We start from the raw sequence: 25,898 nt of genomic DNA on the forward strand, positions 1-25,898 counted from the left end.
GGTCCCCAGGCTTTTACAGCTGAGTCTTTCATGTAGAGAAAGTCTGGGGTTTTGGAGACCGGTCATAGACCTCTCTCCCCTGAACCGTTTTGTTCGCCAGACTCGGTTCACGATGGAGATGGCATGATCCGTGCTCGCCTCCATCAGGGAGAACGACTTCATGCTTGCGGTGGACTTGAAGGTTGTGTATTTTCAAATACCCATTCATCTGTCTTATTGCAAGTACCTTCGCTTTGTCCTTGGGGAGATGGTCTTCCAGTTCAGGGCACTCTGTTTCAGGCTCTCGACCACTCACCAGGTGTTCATGAGAGTGTTCACCCTGGTGTCAGGTTGGGCCCATTCGCACAGGATACGTTTATTGAGGTATCTCAATGACTAGCTGGTCCTGGCAAGCTCCCTCTCACAGTTGCTACAGGACAGGGACCAGCTCCTCAAGTTTTGCCGCGATCTTGGGATCATAGTAAATCTCGAGAAGTCAGATCTCAACCCCAAGCTGAGGATAAAGTACCTGGGCATGCTGATAGATACTGTAGCATTGAAGGTCTTCCCCTCGGACTCTCATATCAGCAGGTTCAGGAAGGCGGCACAACTGTTTCTGTCTCGACAGGAATAGCCAGCTCGGCAGTGGCAAGTTGTCGTCGGTCACCTGTCGTCATTGGTGAAGCTGGTCCTTCATGGGCGTCTTCACCTTCAGTCTCGGCAGTGGAGACTGAAGGAGTACTGGTACCAGTCTCGAGACCCCAGTCCTTTCTCCTCCCTCTTTCCAAGGAGGTGAGAGAGGACCTAGACTGGTGGATGGATGACAGGAACCTCTTAATAGGAGTACTGTATGCCTGCTTACTCCCCCTCCAGACATGCTTCTGTTTTCAGATACATCGACTGAGGGATGGGGCGCACACTTGGAGGAGTTGCTGACTTTGCGGGTGTGGCACCGAGATACCAAGCACCTTCACATCAAAATTCTGGAACTTAAGGCAGCGTTCCTGGCTCTCCAAGAGTTCCAGGATCGAGTGATGGGACACTGTGGTGTTCATGAGCAACAACACCACAGTAGTGGCATATGTCAACAAGCAGGAGGATCTAGTGTCCCTCCCACTCCACCAGTTGACAATGCAGGTGCACGAGTGGGCTGTGGCTCACTCAGTAGAGCTGTCAGCCAGATATATTCTAGGCAAGACGAATGTAGTGGCAAACAAGCTCAGCCGCCAGAATCAGGTGACCAGGGCAGAGTGGTCCCTTCACCCGGACATCACAGAAAGGTTGTTCTACCTGTGGGGGTGTCCAGTCATTGATCTGTTCGCCATTGGCACAACAGAAAACTTCAGGTCTTCGGCTCAGTCAAGCCGAACCCATGGGCCACTGTGGAGGACGCATTCCAACATCTGTGGGACGATCTCTGCGTCTGCACCTTTCCTCCGTTCTGTCTGATTTGCAGGGTGATCAGCCAAGTGATGATCACCCCAAATCTCACTATGATTCTGGTGGTCCCAAAATGGCCTCAGGCCATTTGGTATCCTGACCTGCTAGCTCTCCTCTCCGAGGCGCCCGGCCCAACCTCCTTTGTCAACCCAACGTCGAGCAGTACCACCTGGCAGTGCAGCCCCTGTGTCTTCACGGCTGGCTGTTATCCAGCATATTCTGCGAGCAAGAGGCTTTTTGCGTTGCCCAACAATGGAGATGGCTGGATACCTCAGAGTCTTCCGCAGCGGTATGCCAGAGAAAGTGGTCCGTCTTCTGTAGTTGGTATCGTGGACGGGGTATCTCTTCGGTTGGAGCTACTGTTCAGCAGGTCACGGACTTCCTCATCTTTCATCGCCGAGAGAGGCTTCTCTCTGTTTCAGCAGTAAAAGGCTATCGGGCCGCACTCTGCCCATTCTTGCGGCTGAAAGGGGTAGATATCTCCTCATCCTTCAAGATATCTCTACTGATGAGAAGCTTCAAGAGGTCTTGGGTCCTGTGGTGGCTGCTCAACAAATTGTGTAGCTTACCCAGCTCCTCTTAACAGGACAGGTTGCATCTTGCCTAAGATGTACGGTTGTGGATGGGAGAATGAAGGTGGAGTGACTGGCCGCTCTTCCTTCTCTTTCATCTTGGCTCTCTTCCTACGGGCAGGGAGCGGATGTGCCGTTACATGCAGGGTCTGGCAGTCGATGCAGGTAAGCATGCAACTCGAGCTTCTGTTAGATTTCCTTTGAGGAGCATAGAAGCAAACCCTCTCCTTCTTCTAGCAAGGGGAGGAAGGGGATTACGACAATAAGACAAACCCAATGCTTGTATTTGCTTTACTGTCACTGGCTATCAAGGTTAATCCTAGCCTACTTTGTTTGAACTGACATTTTCCTCGTTCATGCAAAAGGACCCATAAGTCTGACAATTGATCTTGCGTTTCTTACAACCCGATAATTTTGTCAGAGGCAGTTTTCCCTTCCTTGCTCTATTGACCAGGAAGGGAACACAAGGGGTAGCAAACTCCAGTCAGTTCATTGAGACTCACGCAGATTCCTCCCTCCAGCTACAGTAATGAGGCTTCCTAATGTAAAGGACCGGTGGTTTGTATGTCGTGTTGGAACAAATCACAGTTTTTAAAAGTAAATACAGTAAACCCCCATATTTGCAGGGATGCATACCGCAACCCCCCACAAATAGCTAAAATCCGTGAATACTTAAAAACACTTGGAACTGCCTATTTTGATAGTTTAAACACAGAAAAAACCCTCTAAAAATGCTTATACCTGAGTATTTTAATAGTTTGATTACAAAAAGTGCATGTAGTCATGAAAATGATAATTTTCATGACTACATGCACTTTTAGTAAATATTTCTCAGTGAAAAATACTGCGAATGGGCGAATTTTCCCTGAATAATGGGTAGATACGTTCCACAAAGAAATCCGCGAATACGTGAGGCTGCGAATTGTGAGAACGCGAATACATGGGGTTTACTGTATTATTTTTCCCAACTATACAAACCTGAGGTCCTTTACATCACATTTCATGCCCACCTCATGCCACTCCTCAATCTGATACCTGGGCCAAAAGGCAAATTGGAATGTTTACACCTGGGCAGGCGGTACTCCCACCTCCTGGACGGTAGTTAACTGCCCAACCACCTTGTTCGAAAGTTCAACAGCCGTTTCCAGCTCCGCTGAAAGTAATTCCTAATGTAAAGGACCGATGGTTTGTAAAGTTAGGAAAAATACGATTTACTTTAAAAAACTGTGATTTTTGAGGATCATAATGTTCCCTCTCATTTGTACATAGAAAATGAAAGGGTGTCGGTATGCCCATACAAACAAAAACCATTACAGTGTTTCAGTTGTTTGAGATGTGGTTATCCTTCTCAAGTCTGTAAAATGACAAGTTGTGTGACAACTGTTCTGCATCAGCGCATGGCGAATGCACATTAGGCACGCGGTGCATTCATTGTAATCTTGGTCATAAGTCCAGTGATAGATAATGCCCACATTTTCAGATGGAAACAGCTGCTGCTCTACTAAAATCAGATACAGAGCATATCAAGTGTGGGTTATGCCATAAGACTTCTAAGCAAGGAAAAGAATTATGCTAAGGCCTTGAAATCAAATATCAGCAAGCAGGATGAACAAAAAATGCCAGGTAGGCTAATAAATGCAAACATAAGTTCAGATATAAATACTTAGCCTCCAAGTCAGATATCAGTACAGTACCTGCAATTTTGGATATTACTCCCTGTCCCTCTGCACCTTCTCCTAAGATGAGCAGCTGTCATCTCCAGTGCTGTCTATCCGATTTAGGAGAGGAACTCGATATTCGAGCATCTTAAAGCTCTCATAACAGAGGTAAAATACCCACTTTCCAGTAGGAAAAGAGGGAAACCACCTTCCCTTTCCTCTCCAGTTACAAGACATGCTGAAATACTTAGCAATAGGTATGATACATTGTCTCTAAACAAAGTTGATGGATCAAAATTGCCTAATGAGATAATTCACGCAAAAATCACTGTTGATCTACACCACAGTCCTCGCCTAATCAGATAAGCTACATAGTGCTATAAAGAGCGTGGAACCAAAAATATCTCGACCATCCTGTAAAAAATCATCAGGAGGTAGCAATAAAATGAACAATACGGAATTGAGGACTTCTTTCAAAGGGCCCTCTAGAAAATAACCAGCATTTCTCCTCCATCTTGCAATGGAGCTGTCAAGGTCTGAGGGCTAAGTATGAAGAGCGTAAGTTGCTCATTCATGAATTCTCTCCAGTTTTTATTTGTTTACAGGAAACGATGTCGGATATTAATACTCCTTGTCCAAGGGAACACACTGCATGCTGAACTGCTTATAATCCTCAAGTAGGAAGTCATGGAGGGAGTTTGGTTTATATTCGCCATGACATTCCTCAGATATCTTGAAGTCTGCAAACTCTCCTTCAAGCAGTAGCAGTGCAAGTAGAATTAACTAGAAAATATACTGTTTGTTCTCTCTACTTACCTCCCAATGATGATGTCTGCTATAATGATGTAGTAGGTTGATTAATCAACTTCCTCAAGTGTTTCTTCTTGTAGGAGACATGAACAGTAGACACCCATTGTGGGGTGATGTTTTAGCTAATAGAAAAGGAAATCTCATTGCGTCACTAGTTGAAAACGAAGACGTAGGGGTTCTTAATACAGGTGAGCCTACTCACTTTCATATACTGTACAAATAGGCTCTTTATTATATATTAACGTATCCCAAGCTAGTTCTAACTGCCTTATTGACTTTTACTAGAAAACATTGGATGACTGGCATACTAGTGACCATGCACCAGCAATTAAAAGTAATAGTAGTCCATCAGAGCATAGATCTCCTCGCTGGTGCTTGGATAAAGCAGATTGGAATAAGTTCAGGGAATTAAGTGAAATCGAAGGTGATGCGGGTGAGTTTAGCAGTGTTGATGATGCCATTAATTTACTTAATGGTACTCTTTACACTGGTGGGTTGCATTCCATTCCTAAAACCACTGGCTTATTCTGCCGTTGACCAGTTCTTTGGTGGTCGCTTGAACCACAAGAAGTGCTCTAACTAGATGCTGACAAAATTGAACAGAACATAACATCATAGTATATAAAAAGTAGAGCACAGTTCTGGCGTGCATGAAAAGCAGCCTGTCGCCAATCCTGGTCATCATTTGTTTCTTCAGTGGATAAAAGAACTCCACCTTCAGCTGTATGGAGAAGAGTCAATAAATAGCAGGCAAATATATTCCTAACCTTCACCCTGTATTAAAGGCTAATGGGCAATACATCACAGGTGCATTGGAAGTGAGTAACAAATTAGCATACCATTTTGAAAAAGTTTCCCAGAAATTGGAAACATCTTGATTTTTCAGCCATAAGGAATCCTACAGTGTTCCATTTACAGAGAGAGAATTTGATTCTGCCTTGTCAGCATATACAGATACAGCCCCAGGCCCTGATGAGGTTCCATATGCATTGATTAAGCATTCAGTATGTAAGAACACTAAGCTTTTCATAATTAGCATTGTCAACAGAATTTGGCGTGATCACAGTTTCCCATCAGTTTGGGAACTAGCGTTAATTGTAGCCTTTTTAAAACCGGGAAAGGACAAATTTTTATCTGCAAGCGACCGCCCAATTGCCTTTACATCTTGTCTTTGTAAGATTATGGAAAAGATGGTCAATGCAAGGCTTGTTTGGGTATTAGAAAACAATATTTTATCGCCTGCACAGTGTGGATTTAGAAAAATGCATTCTACAACTGATGTCTTGATTCGCCTTGATTCATCTATATGTGAATCGTTTGCATCAAAGCAGCATTCATGGTACTATATTCTTTGACCATGAAAAGGCTTATGGCACAGCATGGAGATATGGAATCCTTAAAGCCATCCATCAATCAGGACTTAGAGGAGAACTGCCATTGTTTATTAAGGCCCTCTGACTCGTCGACGCTTTCAAGTTAGAGTTTGTAATACTCTATCAGAAAGTAAATTCCAAGAAGAAGGGGTCCCGCAAGGTAGCGTTCTTAGTGTTACCCTATTTGCACTTGCTATCAATGGTATTTCTCCTCATATTCCTTACGATGTATTGCACACTTTTTGTTGATCTTTGGTTATCATTTGCAGGATCAAGGATGTCTGTTATTGAAAGAAAGCTCCAACTTACAGTAAATAACATCACTAAATGGGTTTAAATTTTCAACTACCAAAACAGTTGTTCTCCACTTTTGCTGTATTCATGGGCTTCATCCAGACCCAGATATATATATCAGAGGCCAAAGAATTCCCTGTGTAAGGAAACTGAATTCCTGTTTAATTTTTGATTGTAGGTTGACATGGGTGTCTCATCTAAAGATGTTAAAGACATAGTGTCAGAAGATTTTAAACATTTTTAAAGTTTTAGCTCATACATCCTGGGGTGCAGACCATCAGATACTTTTAAGATTGCATAAAGCCCTGATTTTATCGAAATTGCTACATGGGTGTGAAGTGTATTCTCCTGCAACCCCCAGCAGGCTGAAAATGCTTGACTCCATACATCATGCAGGCATTAGACTGGCCACTGGTGCTTTCAAGACCTTGCCAATATCAAGCCTGTTGGTTGATGCTGGGAACTCCATCGCCAGTTATCCATCCTTCGCTACTGGTACAGGATGCAGAAACTTCCCAGTTCTCTAGCCTTTCAAATTATAACAAGTGTCAAATTATAAGAAGCAAAAGAAATTTGAGGCACTATGAGATGCATCCTAAATGTCCGCAACCTTACTGGTATAGACTTGAACAGTTACTTGGCACTGCTGATATTAGTAGAAATGAGGTGCTTCCTTATAAAATGTCAGTAACCCTGCCATGGAAATTAACAGAAATTTCATTTTGTAAATATTTTTATGGTTTTAAGAAAAATATGACAGATATAGGGATCCATTCTGTATTTATGGAACACAGTGAGGTTCATAAGGATTCAACTTGTGTATTCACAGATGGCTCCAAATCCAGTGTTGGCGTTGGATTTCGAGTTTTTAGTAATAAGTTTTGCACCAAAGGTGCACCTCCTGTTTTAACATCTATTGTTACGGCAGAGTTTTTTGGGATTTTCAATATTGGAAAAATAGCAATTATTGAGGAAACAATTTTTACAATTTGTAGCGGTTCTGAGAGTGCATTACAGGCACTTAATGTTTTTAACTTGACTAACCCCTTGGTTTTAAAAATTCAGCAGTGGGTGCACCTATTATTATACGAAGGAGCACAGATTAGTTTTTCTTGGGCTCCAACACATGCTGGTGTGCATGGAAATGAAGAAGATGACAGATTAACCCAAGCAGCAGCTCTAGATTTACGTCCAAGGAGGTGTCCACTTTTATACAGTGATTTCTTCCCTAGAAAATTTATAATTAATTTGTGTCAAGAGCATTGGAATAGTAAAGGAGAACATAAAATGAAAGAAATTACGGATGTTGTATTTCCTTGGAAGTATGGCAGTATGCCTAGAAGATGGGAGACAGCTCTTTGCTGCTCAAGGATTGGCATACTCACCTAACGCAGGGTTTTGGTGGGCGGGGAGAATCAACCTTTTTGAGTGCCCCAGTCTTGGGGATATTAGAAGCCATTACCTCCCTGAGGCTCTTGGTTATCGTCCTTGGAGAGGATGTGGTGTACGATGCCAGTGGTATTTTTAAATTTATTATCAATGCTGGTCTTCCCCCCAAAACTATAATATTTCATTCATTTTCTTTTATCTTTTTGTTTTTATAGCAGTATGTTGTTCATTTAATTGGTGTTAGCATCAATGACCCAGTTGTCATGATGCCAGATAACTCAAAACCATTCATTCATTCATTCTCATGGGGATCAACGTCTGTTTATATCTGGAGGACTGGCTGCTACGTTTCCCATCGAAGAAAAGATGCACAGAGGACCTTCAAAAGACTCTATGACTGGCCCAAGAGTTGAGTCCTTTAATCAATGTTCAGAAATCCCAATTTACTCTGACACAGTCAATTCTCTATTTGGGGATGAGGATCGATGCTCTGACTTTTCGGCCTTTTCCATCCCACAAAAGGATTCAAGACTGCCTGAAGAAAGTAAGAACTTGTTATCTCGCCCATCGTACACAGCCAGCGAGTGGATGAGTCTGCTAGGCACTCTTTCGTCCATCAAGAAGTTCGTGGCTTTAGGAAGGTTGTACACAAGAATCTACAATTCTTCCTAAAGGCCAGTTGGCAGAGGAAAACTCCCGGACTCCTTCATTTTCCGCATCGCTCCCAAGATCAAGGAGGATCTTCAGTGGTGGCTTTGGTGGCTTGCAGAGGAGAGAATCTTTGTAGGAAAGTCATTGAACCCACTGAGCCCCGACCTAACGTTGTACTCAGATGCGTCGGATCTGGGTTGGGAGGCGCTTTTGAACGACATGGAAATATCCGGGAAGTGGTCGTATATAAATGTAAGGGAACTGAAGGCGATTCACTTGGCCCTTCAGCATTTTGCGATGGAGACTTGCTACAAGACAATCACAGTCCACTCAGACTACACAACCGCATTGGCCTACATCAAAATCAGGGAGGGACTCATTCCTTCTCCCTTTATGAAGCGGCCAAGGATCTTCTCTGGGCAGAGATCAACCATACTGGGATAATGCTGTAACTCGCTTCATCCAGGGAAAGTTAAACGTTCTTGCAGACAAGTAAAGTTGCTGCAGGCATGTCCTTCTGACGGAATGGACACTGAATCCACAGGTGTGCACCAACCTGTGGAACCGTAGGAAAAATTGTCGTTAGACCTCTTTGCGACGTCGTGGAACCATCGCCTCCCTGTCTACTGTTCTCCACCCTGACCCTCAGGCATGGGCGATGGATGCTATGCTCCAGGACTGGTCAGACTTGGGTGTCTACGCCTTCCTACCGTTGAGCATGGTGAGGGAAGTCCCAAACAAGTTCATGACCCACACCAATGTGTCCATGATGCTTGTAGCTCCATTTTGGCCACAGAAGGAGTGGTTCCCGGACCTTCTCAGTCTCTTAAGACTTCCTCAGACTTCTGCCTCAAAATGAAACCCTGTCCAACCCTTGGCCTCGTTCATTTACAATCAAGAGTTTGTTAGATATTTGTGGGCCAGCAGGACAGGAGAGAACTCTTTGCCCAGTTAGAGCTCTCAGAATCTGTGGTGTTTGGTAAAAAAAACCCTCACGACCGTTATCTAAGAACGCCTTGGCCCTCTTTTTAAAGAGCATTATATCCGAATCACACTTGAAGATTAAAGAAGACGATCTCTCTGTTTTTAAAGTAAAACTCGAGATTAGAACAGTCACCACTTCTTTGCTTTTAAGAAGAACTTGTCGCTCTCCACAATTCTCCAATCGACTTACTGGAGGTCAAAATTAGTGTTCGCCTCCCATTATTTGCATGATGTGGAGACAGTCTATAATAATTGCAGTACGTTAGGCCCATTGGCCGTGGCTGGCATGGTATTGGTGGAATGTGTAGGGGTTATACCTTCCAATCCTCTATCGCCTTTCCTTGTTAAAGGATGCTGAGTTTTGGGATGCCTGATGGTGCCATGTACCAGTACCCACCAGTCGTTTTTTTTTAATGGTTGGGTGATGGTTTTAATATCGTGTTGTAACGAATTTCTAATTGTATTCATTTGACTATGCCCAGGCAAGGGCATTTATTTTGTAAGGCCTTGTCAGTCTTTGGAATACTCCGCAACTGCAAGGTTCTCCCACTGAAGTAGAGACGACTCTCGGCTTTACTGCTGCGTCACTACAGGTTGAGATGAGCGCCAACCAGAGGCAGTATCTTCCTGCTGCAGCTCTCTCACCGGGTAAGGTTACAACAAGCATTACACCAATGATAGCTACCTTTCTGTTTCAAATTCATCTTCTTCAGTGAGTGTTTTTGGATGGAAAATGTCCATGCTTCCCACCTCCTGTCAATGTGGGATTCAGTTATGTAGTTACTTGGAAAGTTACTTATATAAAAATGACATTTTTTGATAAAATAAAGTTTTATACTTACCAAGTAACTACATGATCAAAGCCCTTCCCACCTCCCCACCCATGGACATAGGGCACAAACGAATTGGGCTCTTCAGCACTGTTGTACCTACAGTATTCTTCCCCGGTAGTGGGCGGGGTATGGTTACCTACACTAAAACAATAGCGCATTACTGCGAATTTCAAATTTTGAACTGCCACTGTTAAGTGAAACTAATAGCTATGTAGTTTCATGGTAAGTATATATAAAACTTTATCATAAAAATTTCATTTTTCCTTTCCATCAGCATACTTTGTTTCTGAAGCCCATATGGTTCTGAAAGGCCACCGGTCGATCGTCAATCAAGTCCGCTTCAATCCCCAGAACTTCATCATTGCCTCATCGGGAGTCGAGAAGATTGTCAAGGTATGTTGTCAGGTCAAAGTCCCATATGTGTTTTTTTTTTTAGCTGCCTAGGGTGTGCCTTGTCTGGAAGACTGCAGGCAATGGCAAAAAATCCTTTGCAGTGTTTTTTAATCTGTTTTGATCAAAAAAGGGATTTTCATCCACAACTTCTCCAAAGATACCAGCTCCAAATTATAGTGGCCTTCCTCTCTGTAGGGGGTAGCACCAACAGTGCACCTCACATGATGCACTGTAGGCATTCCTTAAAGTTCTTTGCAGTGTCCCTTCTGTGGCCCCTAGCTGCTACAACCCCTTCCATTTCTTTGACTGTACCTCCATTCATATTCTCTTTCTTCCATCTTACTTTCCTCAACCCTCTCCAGTAATAGTTTCATAGTGCAACTAAAAAGGCTTTTCCTCCTGTTATGTTTTCAGACCTTTTTATTCCTCTCAGTTTCCCTTTCAAACCTTTTTATTTCTCTGTTTCCCTTTCAAACCTTTTTATTTCTCTGTTTCCCTTTCAAACCTTTTTATTTCTCTGTTTCCCTTTCAAACCTTTTTATTTCTCTGTTTCCCTTTCAAACCTTTTTATTTCTCTGTTTCCCTTTCAAACCTTTTTATTTCTGTTTCCCTTTCAAACCGTTTTATTTCTCTGTTGACCTTTCAAACCTTTTTATTTCTCTGTTTCCCTTTCAAACCTTTTTATTTCTCTGTTTCCCTTTCAAACCTTTTTATTTCTCTGTTTCCCTTTCAAACCCTTTTTATTTCTCTGTTTCCCTTTCAAACCTTTTTTATTTCTCTGTTTCCCTTTCAAACCTTTTTATTTCTGTATTTCCCTTTCAAGCCTTTTTATTTCTCTGTTTCCCTTTCAAACCTTTTTATTTCTCTGTTTCTCTTTCAAACCTTTTTATTTCTCTGTTTTCCTTTCAAACCTTTTTATTTCTCTGTGTTTCCCATTTAAACCTTTTTATTTCTCTGTTTCCCTTTCAAACCTTTTTATTTCTCTGTTTCCCTTTCAAACCTTTTTATTTCTCTGTTTCCCTTTCAAACCTTTTTATTTCTCTGTTTCCCTTTCAAACCTTTTTTATTTCTCTGTTTCCCTTTCAAACCTTTTTTTATTTCTCTGTTTCCCTTTCAAACCTTTTTATTTCTGTATTTCCCTTTCAAGCCTTTTTATTTCTCTGTTTCCCTTTCAAACCTTTTTATTTCTCTGTTTCTCTTTCAAACCTTTTTATTTCTCTGTTTCTCTTTCAAACCTTTTTATTTCTCTGTTTTCCTTTCAAACCTTTTTATTTCTCTGTGTTTCCCATTTAAACCTTTTTATTTCTCTGTTTCCCTTTCAAACCTTTTTATTTCTCTGTTTCCCTTTCAAACCTTTTTATTTCTCTGTTTCCCTTTCAAACCTTTTTATTTCTCTGTTTCCCTTTCAAACCCTTTTTATTTCTCTGTTTCCCTTTCAAACCTTTTTTATTTCTCTGTTTCCCTTTCAAACCTTTTTTTATTTCTGTATTTCCCTTTCAAGCCTTTTTTATTTCTCTGTTTCCCTTTCAAACCTTTTTATTTCTCTGTTTCTCTTTCTCAAACCTTTTTTATTTCTCTGTTTTCCTTTCAAACCTTTTTATTTCTCTGTGTTTCCCATTTAAACCTTTTTATTTCTCTGTTTCCCTTTCAAACCTTTTTATTTCTCTGTTTCCCTTTCAAACCTTTTTATTTCTCTGTTTCCCTTTCAAACCTTTTTTATTTCTCTGTTTCCCTTTCAAACCTTTTTATTTCTGTATTTCCCTTTCAAGCCTTTTTATTTCTCTGTTTCCCTTTCAAACCTTTTTATTTCTCTGTTTCTCTTTCAAACCTTTTTATTTCTCTGTTTCCCTTTCAAACCTTTTTATTTCTGTATTTCCCTTTCAAGCCTTTTTATTTCTCTGTGTTTCCCATTCAAACATTTTTATTTCTCTGTTTCCCTTTCAAACCTTTTTATTTCTCTGTTTCCCTTTCAAACCTTTTTATTTCTCTGTTTCCATTTCAAACCTTTTTATTTCTCTGTTTCCCTTTCAAACCTTTTTATTTCTGTATTTCCCTTTCAAGCCTTTTTATTTCTCTGTTTCCCTTTCAAACCTTTTTTATTTCTCTGTTTCCCTTTATAACCTTTTTATTTCTCTGTTTCCCTTTCAAACCTTTTTATTTCTGTATTTCCCTTTCAAGCCTTTTTATTTCTCTGTTTCCCCTTCAAACATTTTTATTTCTCTGTTTTCCTTTCAAACCTCTTTATTCCTCTCAGTTTCCCTTTCAAACATTTATATTTCTCTGTTTCCCTTTCAAGCCTTTTTATTTCTCTGTTTCCCTTTCAAACATTTTTATTTCTCTGTTTACCTTTCAAACCTCTTTATTCCTCTCAGTTTCCCGTTCAAACATTTATATTTCTCTGTTTCCCTTTCAAACCTTTTTATTTCTCTGTTTCCCTTTCAAACCTCTTTATTCCTCTTAGTTTCCCTTTCAAACATTTATATTTCTCTGTTTCCCTTTCAAACCTTTTTATTTCTGTTTCCCTTTCAAACCTTTTTATTTCTCTGTTTCCCTTTCAAACCTTTTTATTTCTCTGTTTCCCTTTCAAACCTTTTTATTTCTGTTTCCCTTTCAAACCTTTTTATTTCTCTCAATTTCCCTTTCAGACCTTTTTATTTCTCTGTTTCCCTTTCAAACCTTTTTATTTCTCTGTGTTTCCCTTTCAAACCTTTTTATTTCTCTGTTTCCCTTTCAAACCTCTTTATTCCTCTTAGTTTCCCTTTCAAACATTTATATTTCTCTGTTTCCCTTTCAAGCCTTTTTATTTCTCTGTTTCCCTTTCAAACGTTTTTATTTCTCTGTTTACCTTTCAAACCTCTTTATTCCTCTCAGTTTCCCGTTCAAACATTTATATTTCTGTTTCCCTTTCAAACCTCTTTATTTCTCTGTTTCCCTTTCAAACCTCTTTATTCCTCTTAGTTTCCCTTTCAAACATTTATATTTCTCTGTTTCCCTTTCAAACCTTTTTATTTCTCTGGCTCCCTTTCGAACCTTTTTATTTCTCTCAATTTCCCTTTCAGACCTTTTTATTTCTCTGTTTCCCTTTCAAACCTTTTTATTTCTCTGTGTTTCCCTTTCAAACCTTTTTATTTCTCTGTGTTTCCCTTTCAAACCTTTTTATTTCTCTGTTTCCTTTCAAACCTTTTTATTTCTCTCAATTTCCCTTTCAGACCTTTTTATTTCTCTGTTTCCCTTTCAACCCTTTTATTCCTCTCATTTTCCCTTTCAAACCTTTTTATTCCTCTCAGTTTCCCTTTCAGACCTTTTTATTCCTCTGTTTCCCTTTCAAACCTTTTTATTTCTCTGTTTCCCTTTCAAACCTTTTATTCCTTTTAGTTTCCCTTTCAAACCTTTTAATCCTCTCAGTTTCCCTTTTCAAACCTTTTTATTCCTCTTAGTTTCCCTTTCAAACCTTTTATTCCTCGCAGTTTCCCTTTCAAACCTTTTTATTCCTCTCAGTTTCCCTTTCAGACCTTTTATTCCTCTCAGTTTCCCTTTGAAACCTTTTATTCCTCTTAGTTTCCTTTTCAAACCCTTTATTCCTCTTAGTTTCCCTTTAAACCTTTTATTCCTCTCAGTTTCCCTTTCAAACCTTTTTATTCCTCTTAGTTTCCCTTTCAAACCTTTTATTCCTGTCAGTTTCCCTTTCAAACCTATTTATTCCTCTCAGTTTCCCTTTCAGACCTTTTATTCCTCTCAGTTTCCCTTTGAAACCTTTTATTCCTCTTAGTTTCCCATTATCATTTGGCCAATATTTTACATTTTATTACATTCAAGAAGCTTAATTTTCTATTGCATTCCTTACTGATAAAACACTAATACATTCAGAGATTTGATCTAAATAACCCCTTTCTAATATAGCAATCTCCTGTACTGCACTGTAGGCATTACCAAAGGTTGCTTGCAATGTCCCTTTGGCCCATAGCTTATACTCGACCTCCATTCACATTCTCTTTCTTCCATCTTGTCCAACCACTCCAACTCCCTTTTTTTGCTTGAATGGCTTTGGGGCTCAAATTTTCTTGAATTCAGCCATAAGTGATCCTTAAACTTAACAGACCACAATCCATATGTATCAGCTAAGTAATTATAATTAATTTTTATTTTGCTACAAGTTTAGATGATATATTTCAAGTTAAATCTTGTAAATGAAAAGTTCAGTAAAAAGTACAGGTTAGTTTAGGTTAGGAACTGTGTGGAGTTGCTGTTTGCTGTGAGATCTCTAGAAAATAGTCAACGCAGGGTCTTAGTTACCTGATGAATTTTGTTCCTTATCAGAAGTCTAGAAAATATTCAGGGGCAGTCTATGATGTAATGTAGGGTCATTGTTACTTATCAGAAATCTAGAATTACTCAAGTGCAGAGTATATTATAGGGTCTTTGTTACTTATCAGAAGTCTAGAATTACTCAAGTGCAGAGTATAATATAGGGTCTTTGTTACTTATCAGAAATCTAGAATTACTCAAGTGTAGACTATAATATAGGGTCTTTGTTACTTATCAGAAGTCTAGAATTACTCAAGTGCAGAGTATAATATAGGGTCTTTGTTACTTATCAGAAATCTAGAATTACTCGAGTGTAGACTATAATATAGGGTCTTTGTTACTTATCAGAAGTCTAGAATTACTCAAGTGCAGACTATGACACAGTCTTCGTTACTTATGAGAAAGGCCATCCCCCAAAAGTTTCCATTAAGTAGAGATGTTACTTTCAACACTACTTGCAGTTTGAACGAAAACATTCAGAGATTTGCTCGAAAAATGCTTATTCAAAGTGACGGAGGTTCTGATACTTGGTTCTAATTTGTTACTCGTTCTTTAAGTGGGATTTCTAATATTTAATCCTAATATTTAATCAGTTCAATTAATTTTTCAGCTGTGGAGCGGAGTGTCCTTGCCAGGGAGCAAAGGGAGCCTTCAGACAAAGTCCTGCAGAAACTTCATGAGCCGGAGGGTCTACACGTACGAGGAATACATTGGCCTTGTCATGGAGAGTGGACAGGTATTTAGGGTAGGCCTTGAATAAACACCCTGCCCAACCAACATGCAACAGTCACTCAATTTACACCTGTTCCCGTTGCACTGCTTCCCCAAGCCAGCTCATGACCCCAACAAACAAAAGAAAGACTTACGCACAATCTAACAAACTACAAACAAGAGTGCTTACAACCTTTCGTCCCCGCCACTAACTCCTGACTTCCGTCCATCACCGTTTCCCCAACTACCGTGCGTCTTATGATGTCACAACAACAACCATTGTGCCATTCCAAACAGAATGAGAGGACTGCCCTTACAAACATCCAATAACGTTAACAGCGTACTTTGTCTACATTTCTTAAATTTATAATGCCTGCACCTACTTCACTAGTCCATTTAATGAAAACAACAAAATAACAAGGCAGTCCCCGGTTATCAACGATCCAGTTTTACGGCGCTTGTCTAGCGACGAAAGTAGTTATTTTCGGTGCTGATATGCACCAATTTCTGCTTTTCAGCACCGATAAGTGCCAAAAATCGCTATTTTCAGGTATCTGCGATTTTCGCATATCGTCTTGCCATCATTGTGGAACCCCTGCTGATAACCGGAGACTCCCTGTAATGATTATTAAATTTATAAAACTGACAGATAATCACTCTTATCTCCTCCCTCCTCCCTCCCCCCAACGTTTTCTTCTCCTAACTTGTTCCTTCTTTAAAAGCTTTACTTAATTCACTAACATCGTATGGTATTTCTGGCGTGGTATGTAGCCATACCCGAGTCAACTGTCCCACCACTGATCTATATGTACTGTATTCTGTTAACTCCTTTTGTCCTAATACTCTATTACCTGTAAATCTTCTAGCTTCTGGTTCTGTTATAGAATTTATATTTGTACCGACACGATATACAAACCATCAATCCTTTACATTAGGAATTACTTACGGCAAAGCTGGACACGGCCGTTAAACTCTTGAGCAAGGTGGTTAGGCAGTAACTACCGTCAGGTATGCGGAATACCTGCCTGCCCGGATGTAAACGTTCCCGTTTGCTTTCAGTCGTCATGCGTTGCAGACATGTTTTCGGATCTCTTTGCCTGACTGTTGTTAAGCTCTTTATTTATCCCGGTGGGATCTTTCTGTATTTTTGTGTATAATTTGTGCGTGTTTGATATTTATTAATACAAACCCACGATTTGTGATAACCTTGCATAGGCCGTCGTTCCCCTGTGTCTATGTCTTGGGTTTGACGGCCAAGGGCGTATTAGAGAGGCGTAACCGAGTGGCAAGGCTTCTCTCCCAGTAGCCCTTTGATTAGATACTGAGGTTCGCTCCCCTTCTTGGTCTTATGCCCTCCGTGTACAAGGGCATGACTCCATCTCTACTTGTGCTAAGTGTTGTTTTTCGCAGCCCGCGCTGTGGAAGAGTTGCGGGGGAGGTGGGTTGCAGGCGTGTATCTCTCCTTTGCCCTCTTTGCTTGCTCATCGGGCGAAGACCGTGAGGTGGGAGCCTGTTGGGCGACCTCTTCTCAGGGGACTCCTCTTGCTTCATAGGGCAGTTTCCCTTGGAGCGAGAGGAGCCTCCCTTTCTAATCATCTTTGCTTTTACACAGGTTGACAGTGAGCATTGTAGGTGCAGCAGTGGTTTGCTGGATATCTCAGTTTGGTATATCTTTGCTTGAAGGAGTCCTGACGTTCATACAGTATTGCTTCGGGATTGACCACAGTACCTGGTTGGAAAGGCATAGTTCCACGTCAGGATCATTCCGACTGTTCCTGCCAACGTGGATCGATCGCTGTCATTGCTGGCCTTCATGTATGCTGTGGCACTGCCTCTGGCGTATCTGTTGTCTGTCTGCTCCTGCTGTTTCCTGTGTTATGCTCTTGTTGACTCGGCGACAGTCTCTGGGTGGCTCTTCCTGGTCTCCTGCCGCAGCCGTCCTGATCGTTCCTGTCGCTGCTAGTGACATTTATGTGACGTTCCTGGCTGTTGCTGTAGCTCCTGCTTTCCGAACCGCTTCTGTAGCTCCTGCATCAGCTGTCTTGATCGCACCCGATGCTTCTCCTGGTGGTGGTGTCCTGGGTTGCTTCTGTTGTGATCCTGCACAGCTGCCCTAGAGGTTACGATGTTTCGTGTCCACAATCTTGTAGAAGATGTTGGTGTGAAGGCGAAGGGAGTCGCCCCGTGGAGGTAGCCGCCGTTTTCTTCAGCTTATCTTCAATTTTATCTTAAGCTGCCTCTTCTCTTCCTCTCCTGAGATTCGAGGGGGTCCTGGGAAACTGGATAGACCTCCGTTGGCCAAAGGAGAGGAATGCTGCTTCTTCCCCCTTGAAGTATTTTGGGCACTAGGGACTGCTTCCTTCCGAGGAGGCCGTAGGTCTCTTGTTGGCTCTTCCCAACCTTTGGGTTTGGGAACCAATTCACATATACTGGGTTTTGTGTTTCGGGAACTGTGGGCGAGCAGACCTAGGTTAGCGATCCCGTTCCCAGTCCTAGAGGTCCCGCCTCTAAGACAGGTACTGCTTGAGACGCTTGTTCGCGAGCCGCTCTGAGTGCCCAAGATTCTGTGGAATATCAAGTATCCCGATCTGGTCTGGAGAGTACTCTCCCTGGCCCAGGTCGGGAGCAGTGCTAGAGATAGGGCCAAGGCACCCAGGTGTCTTGGCTCTTCCTGCCAGCACTACAAGCGCTCCCCGAGTGCTTACCAGTGCTCGGTCGGGTTCCCAGCCTTGTGTCTTGATCCTATCGGTCTGAATGCCAGAGAAAGCAGGGAAGAGGTTCCCTTGAGGAATCGCCCTCTGGCAAAAACCGATTTGCATTCTCCCCTGGGATCTCGCGTTTTGGGGGGGGCGAAAGAGCGCGGCCTTGAGAGGCCGTCCCCTTGGTGCTAGTCTTAGAAGTCTGCGTCTAAGGCTGGCTCTGTGCCTGGCTCTTTTTGATTTCATAGGAAACCAAAAGCAGCCTCTCCCGATTTTTGGAAGTCTCGTAGGTCGCTCGAATTCTATAAATCATGAGCGCTCTCCTGGTAAGAGGCACAGGACGATAGAAAGTGTCGAGACCTGGGTGTCTCAGGCCGAGATGCCCAGGTATCTCGATACTGCCTGCCAGCTGCTTTGGTTGCTTGGCCGGGTTTCATCCTCATGTCTTGAACCTTAGGGTTCGAGCATGCAGGATAGCGGACAGAATTCCCCCGTTAAACCTTCTTCTCGAGTGTATCCTCAGCCTTGAAGGAGTTTAGAGTTCGGGAAATTAGTGCTAGTTCACAGGGGACGAGTTACGCCCTGTCCACTTCTGATTGCTGTCCCAAGGAACTGATCCCTGGGTAGCATGTGACTCGTTTAGGGTTCTGTCCTGTGCTCTGTATGCTCCGTTAAGAGAGTCGTCAGACAGAGATGTTCCCTCTTAGGACCATCTCTCATTTTGCTCTGGACTTGGCATAGAAGATGGAAGAACAGGTGAAGGGGATCAATACCTCGACTCCTCGGATGTCGTAGTGGACTGCGAATCCATCAGCATCTATTGTCAGGTTTGAGTCCTTGTTCCCCTCCTCCTTGGACTGTGTATCAGTGATCTAGACCAATGATTACTTTGTTCTATTAGGGAGTTGTGGTATTTTCTGAAAAGTCTCTATATTCCTAACCTGGATGTCATCGATGATTTTGCTAGTACTATCTCTCCTAAGGAACAAGTGTCTAAGGACACATCTTTCTCCTGGCCTCGTGAAGCAATCGAAGAAAGTACTTGGCAGCTGGTGACGATGATACTGGTATTTTCCACCTGAGAGCCCATGAAGTCAATGGCTTGGTCCATCCCTCGCATTCCAGAAGTTTTTGTTGGTCTGGAAGCAAGATGTGGTCACACAGACCATACTTTTATCTTCTACCTTCGGTCTTGCCCACAGGCCCTTGGAATCTTTTTTCCTTGGTCCTGTAGTGGCTGCTCAACAAGTTGTGTTTTCTTACCCGGCTCCTTCAAGAGGATGAGAAGCATCTTGCCTAAGGTGTTGGTTCTGGAAGAGAGAAGGATCCCAAGAGTGACTGGCCTCTCTTCCTCCTCCATCCTCGTCCTCCTATTTCTCTTTCGGGATGAGAATAGGACTCGAACCAACACTTGCTGGATCTGGCGTCTGATGCGGTAAGACTACACATCAAGCACCCGTTCTGTTTTTCTTATAGAATCATAGAAGCAATTCTGCTCCTTCCTTTAGCAAGGGGAGGAAGGGGGCTCTGACAATAAGGGAAACCCTATCTCAGCTTTTCCTTACTGCCTCTGACTCTTAGATTCTTCCCATCGTATTTCATATGAGTTATGTTTCCTCACTCATGCGAAAAGGTCCAATATCTGACATTTGATCTTGCAGTTCCTACACTCCAATCAATATTTCAGAGGCACGGTACTCCTCCTCGCTCTTTAGGCCAGGAGGAGTAGCCCAGGTGTACAGAACTCTAGTCAGTTCAAGAGACTCATTCAGATTCCTCCCTCCAACCAGTGAGTCTTCCTAATGTAAAGGACCAATGGTTTGTACTGTATATCACATCAGAACAAATCAAAATTTAAAAGTAAATTGTATTTTTCCTAATTATACAAACCTGAGGTCACATCACATTTTTATGCCCACCTCATGCCACCCCTCAATCTGAAACCTAGGCCGAAAGGCAAGCTGGTGGGTATTCCCGCCTGCCTGATAGTAGTTACTGCTTAACCACCTTGTTCAAGAGTTTAACAGCTGTGTCCAGCTTCACCGTAAATAATTCCTAATGTAAAGGACCTCAGGTTTGTGTAGTTAGGAAAATACAATGTACTTTTAAAAATCATGATACACTGCCATTGATTAAGACAAATTCTATTTTTGTTTTGCTCTACCATTGCTCTTATATACTTAAAACTAGCACTTTCTTGTTCTCCTACTTGCAATTTCCCTTTCAATTCCCCAATTGTTTCCTTTAAAAATCCTTCAGTTCCTCCACAACAAAAACCATCTACTTTTTTTTTTTTTTTACATAAGACACCATTCAGTTTATTGTCTTTACTCCAAAAGAATATATTAAGTTCTAATTTACTTCTCTCACCTTTAAGCTCCTCCACCACTATTATCACCTTACAATACCATGCCTTTGCTGCATCCTTGAGCCCATCAACAGTTTTTTTTCAGTTTCCATAATCCACTCCAACCATGTTCACTAGGTGGTTTTAAATATACCTCTCTCTGTATTTCATCACCTTGTAAATATTAAGTTTTTACATCTGATGTATAGCAAATCCGATCTTTCAATTTAATTATTGTCAATCAAAATTTTAAGATTTTGGCATTGCATGTAGGAGCATCTTTTTCCCATTCAGCCATTTGTTTTTTATTGTCTGTGAGACTCGCTTGTTCTAATACATGAAAACCCTTTGCTACACTCTGATTCTGCCTTCTCATACCCAGTTATAAAGTCTCTGATCTTTTCACTAGATTCTCTTTTTGTCTTAAAATAATTTTTCATTTTACTGGAATTTTCCATTAGAGTACCTTTTAGATATACTTTATCTAGTTTGGATAATATCTTTGAACCCTCTTTATCCTTCAGTTCTTCTCTATCTACCCCTTCTTTCACTTCTAAAGCTTGTCCTTTCAAACTCATTCTTATCTCTATCCCCAGGTATTTGTCCTTTTAAACTCATTCTTATCTCTATCCCCAGGTATTTCTCTTCCTCTCCACACATCACAAGCCAATCTTCAACTTGTCCTCTCCATCCTTTATGTTCGCCCTGTATCCCGCTAAATCTAGGACACTCTCCTCCACTTCCATTCCATTCCCAAATGCTTACTGTCAGATACCTTCACTTCTGACTAGCCATGCTCTGCTACCACTTGAATAAACTATATCTTAGTTTAACCAGACCACTGAGCTGATTAACAGCCCTCCTTGTTCGGGGCCGAAGGATTAGATTTATTTTACGTGGCTAAGAACCAACTGGTTACCTAGCAACGGGACCTACAGCTTATTGTGGAATCTGAACCACATTATGACAAGAAATGAATTTCTGTCACCAGAAATAAATTCCTCTAATTCTTCATTGGCCATTCAGAGAGTCAAACACTACCACTTGAATAAACACCCAGCCCGACCAATATGCAACAGTTACTCAATTTACACCTGTTCCCGTTGCACTGCTCCCCCAAGCCAGCTCACGACCCCAACAAACAAAAGAAAGACTTATGAACTGACCAACAAACCGCAAACGAGAGCGCTCACAACCTTTCCTCCCCGCCTCTAACTCCTGACTTCCTTCACATCACCGTTTCCCCAAGTACCGTACTTCTTATGATGTCACAACAACAACCATTGCGCCATTCCAGACAGAATGAGAACTGCCCTTACAAACACCCAATAACATATTAACAGCGTACTTTGTCCACATTTCTTAAACGTATAACCCCTACACCTACTTCACTAATCCATTTCATGAAAATAACAAAATAATACAATTATTAAATTTATAAAACTGACAGATAATCAGGCCTATGGATTCATTGAGGGTTAGAATTGCAGGTTTTTCTTTAAGTAGGAAGGGACTTTTTTCAGTGAAAATTGCAGATTGTTTTTGTGCAGAAAGGGAATTTTTTTCAGTTTATTGTACTGCGCCATATTTCTAAAATGTAAAATAAGTGTTAAATCAAAAGGCCTATTTAGACTAGAGAGAAATTCATTTATCACTAGTCTCGAATACCTCTCTCTCACCCCTATACAGGATGTCAATCACGACTACAGCCACGGGAGCACAGATGAGGACCCCAGGATGATGGCATTCTTTGACTCCCTCGTCCAGCGGGAGCTGGAGGGCTGGACCTCAAACACGGACCTCTCGGATGACCAGGAGGACCTCGAGATGCAGCAGATGGTCAGTCCGGAGGAGGAAGATACAGAAGAGGCCACACAGTCTTCTGCCGTGACTTCCCAGTCGGACGACGACAATGACCCCTCCACCCGCGGTAAAGTTTGTTCTTCTCTCAGGCCTCCGTTCTTTTGTTCCTTTTGGTATCCCTTTCAGACCTTTCTATTAGTCTATTCAGCTTCCCATTCAATCCTTTTGATTGTTCCTCTCGGTTTCCCTTTCTATCCTTTCTATTACATTTTTATTCCTCTCAGTTATCTCTCAATCCTTTATGTTATGTTTTTATTCCTTTCAGTTTCCTTTTCAATGCTTTCTGTTATTCCTCTCAGTTTTCCTTGTACAGTCAACCCCTAGGATTTGCGGGAGATAGGGACCACAACCACCTGTGAATCACTGAAATCCACGAATACTTGACACCCTACTAAAAATGCTTGTAACTGCATATTTTAATAGTTCAGACACCAAAGACCCCTTAAAAAATGTTTATAACAGCCTCTTTTAATAGTTCAAATGCCAATTATACCTTTAGCTATCATCCTAAACCAATTATACATTAAACTTTCATCCCAGAACACTTTAATATCTTTTCAAAGTCATCGTACAGCATTACCCTTAGAAATGAAAATTTTCAAAGTAATTTGTATTTTTCCTAACTATACAAATCTGAGGTCTTTGCATTTGGAACATGCTTCAGCACAGCTGGAAATGGCTGCTTAACTTTAAAACAAGGTGGTTAGGTAGTTAACTACTGTCTGACTGGTGGGAGTAACCCCCGCCCGGATGATAAGCATTCACTCTGCCTTTCAGCCCAGGTATCAGATTGAGGGGTGGCATGAGGTGGGCATTTAACTGTAAAGACCTCAGGTTTGTACAGTCAGGAAAAATACAAATTACTTTGAAAATTTTGTCATTTCCTCCTCCACAAAATACCAGACCTCTGGTTAAACAAATCATTTATAACTAACAAATCTATGGAACATATATACACATTATTTGTGGAAAATTCACCCATTCGCTGTATTTTTCACTGAGAAATATTCAAAACTTGCTGTATTTTCATATCCTTTTCGTGACTAAATGCACTTTTTGTGATGAAACTATTAAAATAAAGAAACCCGCAAATAGGCAAGTCCGTGAATCATGAGAACGCGAATACGGGGTCATTACTGTATATAACTATGTAGCTTTGTAATTGTTAACTATATAACTGAACTTCCATTTAACTTAAGAATATCAGTGATTGATAAAGATTTCCCATCAAAATCATAAGACTATTCCGCACGATATATCAAAATCATTTTGCCATTCACCCCAGGGCCTGGCGGTCAGAGGCACGCCGGAAGGAGTTCCCGGGAAGTTCGCAGGGCACCCCAGAGCTCAGCTTCGGCGAACAACAGCTCTCGAAGAAGTGCTCGGGACCGCAAAGACGATGACGAAGATGAGGAAGAGGAAGAGGACGAGGCCAATAAGGTGAGAGCGATTTATCTCGGTCGGTTTTCGAGCCAAAGATTCGAGCCTGAGGTCTTCTGTTGTTGTATCTTTTACCTTCTCATTCCTTCTTTGTTTTCCATTCAGGTCTTCCACAGTCGGGTCTTGTATAGATTGTTTCCTCCTGTAGGGGGAGTAGTGCCTTCAGTGTACTTCATGCGGTGCACTGTGGGCAATACTTATGGTTCTTTGCATCATCCCTTCCATGGCCCCTAGCTTTTACAACCCCTTTCATCCCTTTTACTGTATTTCCATTTATACTCTGTTCTCTTTCTTCCATCTTACTTCTTCAACCCTCTCCTAACAATTGTTCCATAGTGCTTCAACTGCAGAAGGTTTTTTTCCTTCTGTTATGCCTCTCAAACCTTTTTATTCCTCTCAGTTTCCCTTTCTGTGCTGAGTGAGCTCATCCTGGGTCCCAGTGCTCCGCCTTTGGCCTAAATTCTACATTCTATTCTATAGATTGTTTCACTTACCTTTTCATTCTATTTCTCTCATTCTATTTCTCTTACCTTTTTATTCTGTTTCTCTTACCTTTTCAAGCTTTCTTTGTTTCCTCTTCTGGTTTTCCATCGTAGGATCTTTTATAGATTGTTTCACTTAACTTTCATTCAGTTTCTCTTACCTTTTCATTCCTTCTCCTTCGTTTCCCCTCCGGGTCTTCTGTTGTCTGGTCTTTTACAGATTGTTTCCATGACCTTTTCATTCCTTCTTCTTCTGCTCTGTTTCCCCTCCGGGTCTTCTGTTGTCAGGTCTTTTACAGATTGTTTCCATTACCTTTTCATTCCTTCTTCTTCTCCTCTGTTTCCCCTCCGGGTCTTCTGTTGTCTGGTCTTTTACAGATTGTTTCCATGACCTTTTCATTCCTTCTTCTTCTCCTCTGTTTCCCCTCCAGGTCTCGGGAGCGAGTGAGTGGATCATGTGCATGATAGCCAAGAAGAGAGCCCAGCTGAGGGCAGCCAACGCCAGACGGAAATACTTCAGGAAACGGCACAGGAAGACGACGCAGAAGTTCCTCCGCTCGTACACGGCCAACAGGAGCCGGAGGAGGTGAGTAGATTAGGCTGCGATCCGTTCCGTTCCTTTTACTGTACCTCTGTTCATATTCCCTTTCTTCCATATTACGTTCCTCAACCCTCTCCTGACAGTTGTTTCATAGTGCTTCAGCTACAAAAGATGTGCCTCCTGTTACACCTTTCAAACCTTTCTATTCCTCTCAGTTTCCCTTTCAGTGCTGAATGGCCACATCATAGGTCCCAGCACTCAGCCTAAATTATATATTCCATTTCATTCCTATAAATATGGAACAATTTTACCCCTGGCTTCATTCACCTGTCAGGAAATGTTAGAGGAAGTACTAAAACGTGAGTGAATATAAATAAATATTTTTGATGATAGCTGTATGACACAGGAGGACAATAGAGTGGAAAGTGAACAAAAAATAATAGGATTGTTTAGTCTGAACTGTCTATTCACCCATCCCTTTTGGGTGGTTTGAGCATTTATAGTTTTCTATTCAGTGTTTTCTCCGTCATTGGCCTGTGAGGATGCATTGGAGAGTGTTTACGTGATTTCGTTTATTAGATCGTTAGCTGAATTTGGTTTGGGTTTTCTTGTGTTTTATATTTGTCTTTATGTAGGATATCTTCCTGAGAGGAGAAAGACAAATCATTTCCAGTCTGTAAGGGAAGAGGGGTACATACCCAGTTTTACTCCGCAGTTTATGGCGGTCACAACCAATGTGTTGAATGTAGGAATAACGATCGCTAGATCAGCGTATTGGTTGGTCAGATGAAATAATGAGAAGCGGATAAGAATAAGAAAGACAGAAAAAGATTCTTCTAACTGTAGGACAGGAAGTGAGGTTAGGAGTAAGTTTCTCATGTTTTACAACCTTTCAAATAGCAGCTCTTGCCATTCTCCCTGCTTTCCTAGTAATGCTTCTCCTGCAAAATTTTCTCTCAAAGCTCCCCCTATTGTTCAGGATATGAAGTTTGGCAGTTAGAAGCAATGTAGCTATAATTATAGTGTTAGGGGTACTTGCTGCTTTATCGGCCCAATTGTTCATCCTTATTTGGGTTTCCCCCTTGCGGAAGAGGAAGCGCCAGCGCCCTCCCTCCCCGTTAGCCTTACCCTAGC

General features: G+C 41.7%; 1 protein-coding gene across 2 annotated transcripts in view; it reads left to right on the forward strand.

The window, feature by feature from the left end:
* LOC136838113 (DDB1- and CUL4-associated factor 5-like) overlaps positions 1–25,898 on the forward strand; it is an 82,234-nt gene that overhangs the window by 49,551 nt on the left and 6,785 nt on the right. The window contains exons 7-11 of one of the 2 annotated variants that reach the window (XM_067102953.1): positions 10,258–10,376; positions 15,292–15,417; positions 22,128–22,368; positions 23,587–23,741; positions 24,655–24,809. In XM_067102953.1, coding sequence (XP_066959054.1) covers positions 10,258–10,376; positions 15,292–15,417; positions 22,128–22,368; positions 23,587–23,741; positions 24,655–24,809 — 796 coding nt within the window. Of the gene's footprint in view, positions 1–10,257; positions 10,377–15,291; positions 15,427–22,127; positions 22,369–23,586; positions 23,742–24,654; positions 24,810–25,898 lie in introns of both variants that reach the window. The other variant, XM_067102952.1, reaches the window with a different exon arrangement.

This window comes from Macrobrachium rosenbergii, unplaced genomic scaffold (genome assembly GCF_040412425.1).
Source record: "Macrobrachium rosenbergii isolate ZJJX-2024 unplaced genomic scaffold, ASM4041242v1 171, whole genome shotgun sequence".
NCBI classification, from domain to species: domain Eukaryota; kingdom Metazoa; phylum Arthropoda; class Malacostraca; order Decapoda; family Palaemonidae; genus Macrobrachium; species Macrobrachium rosenbergii.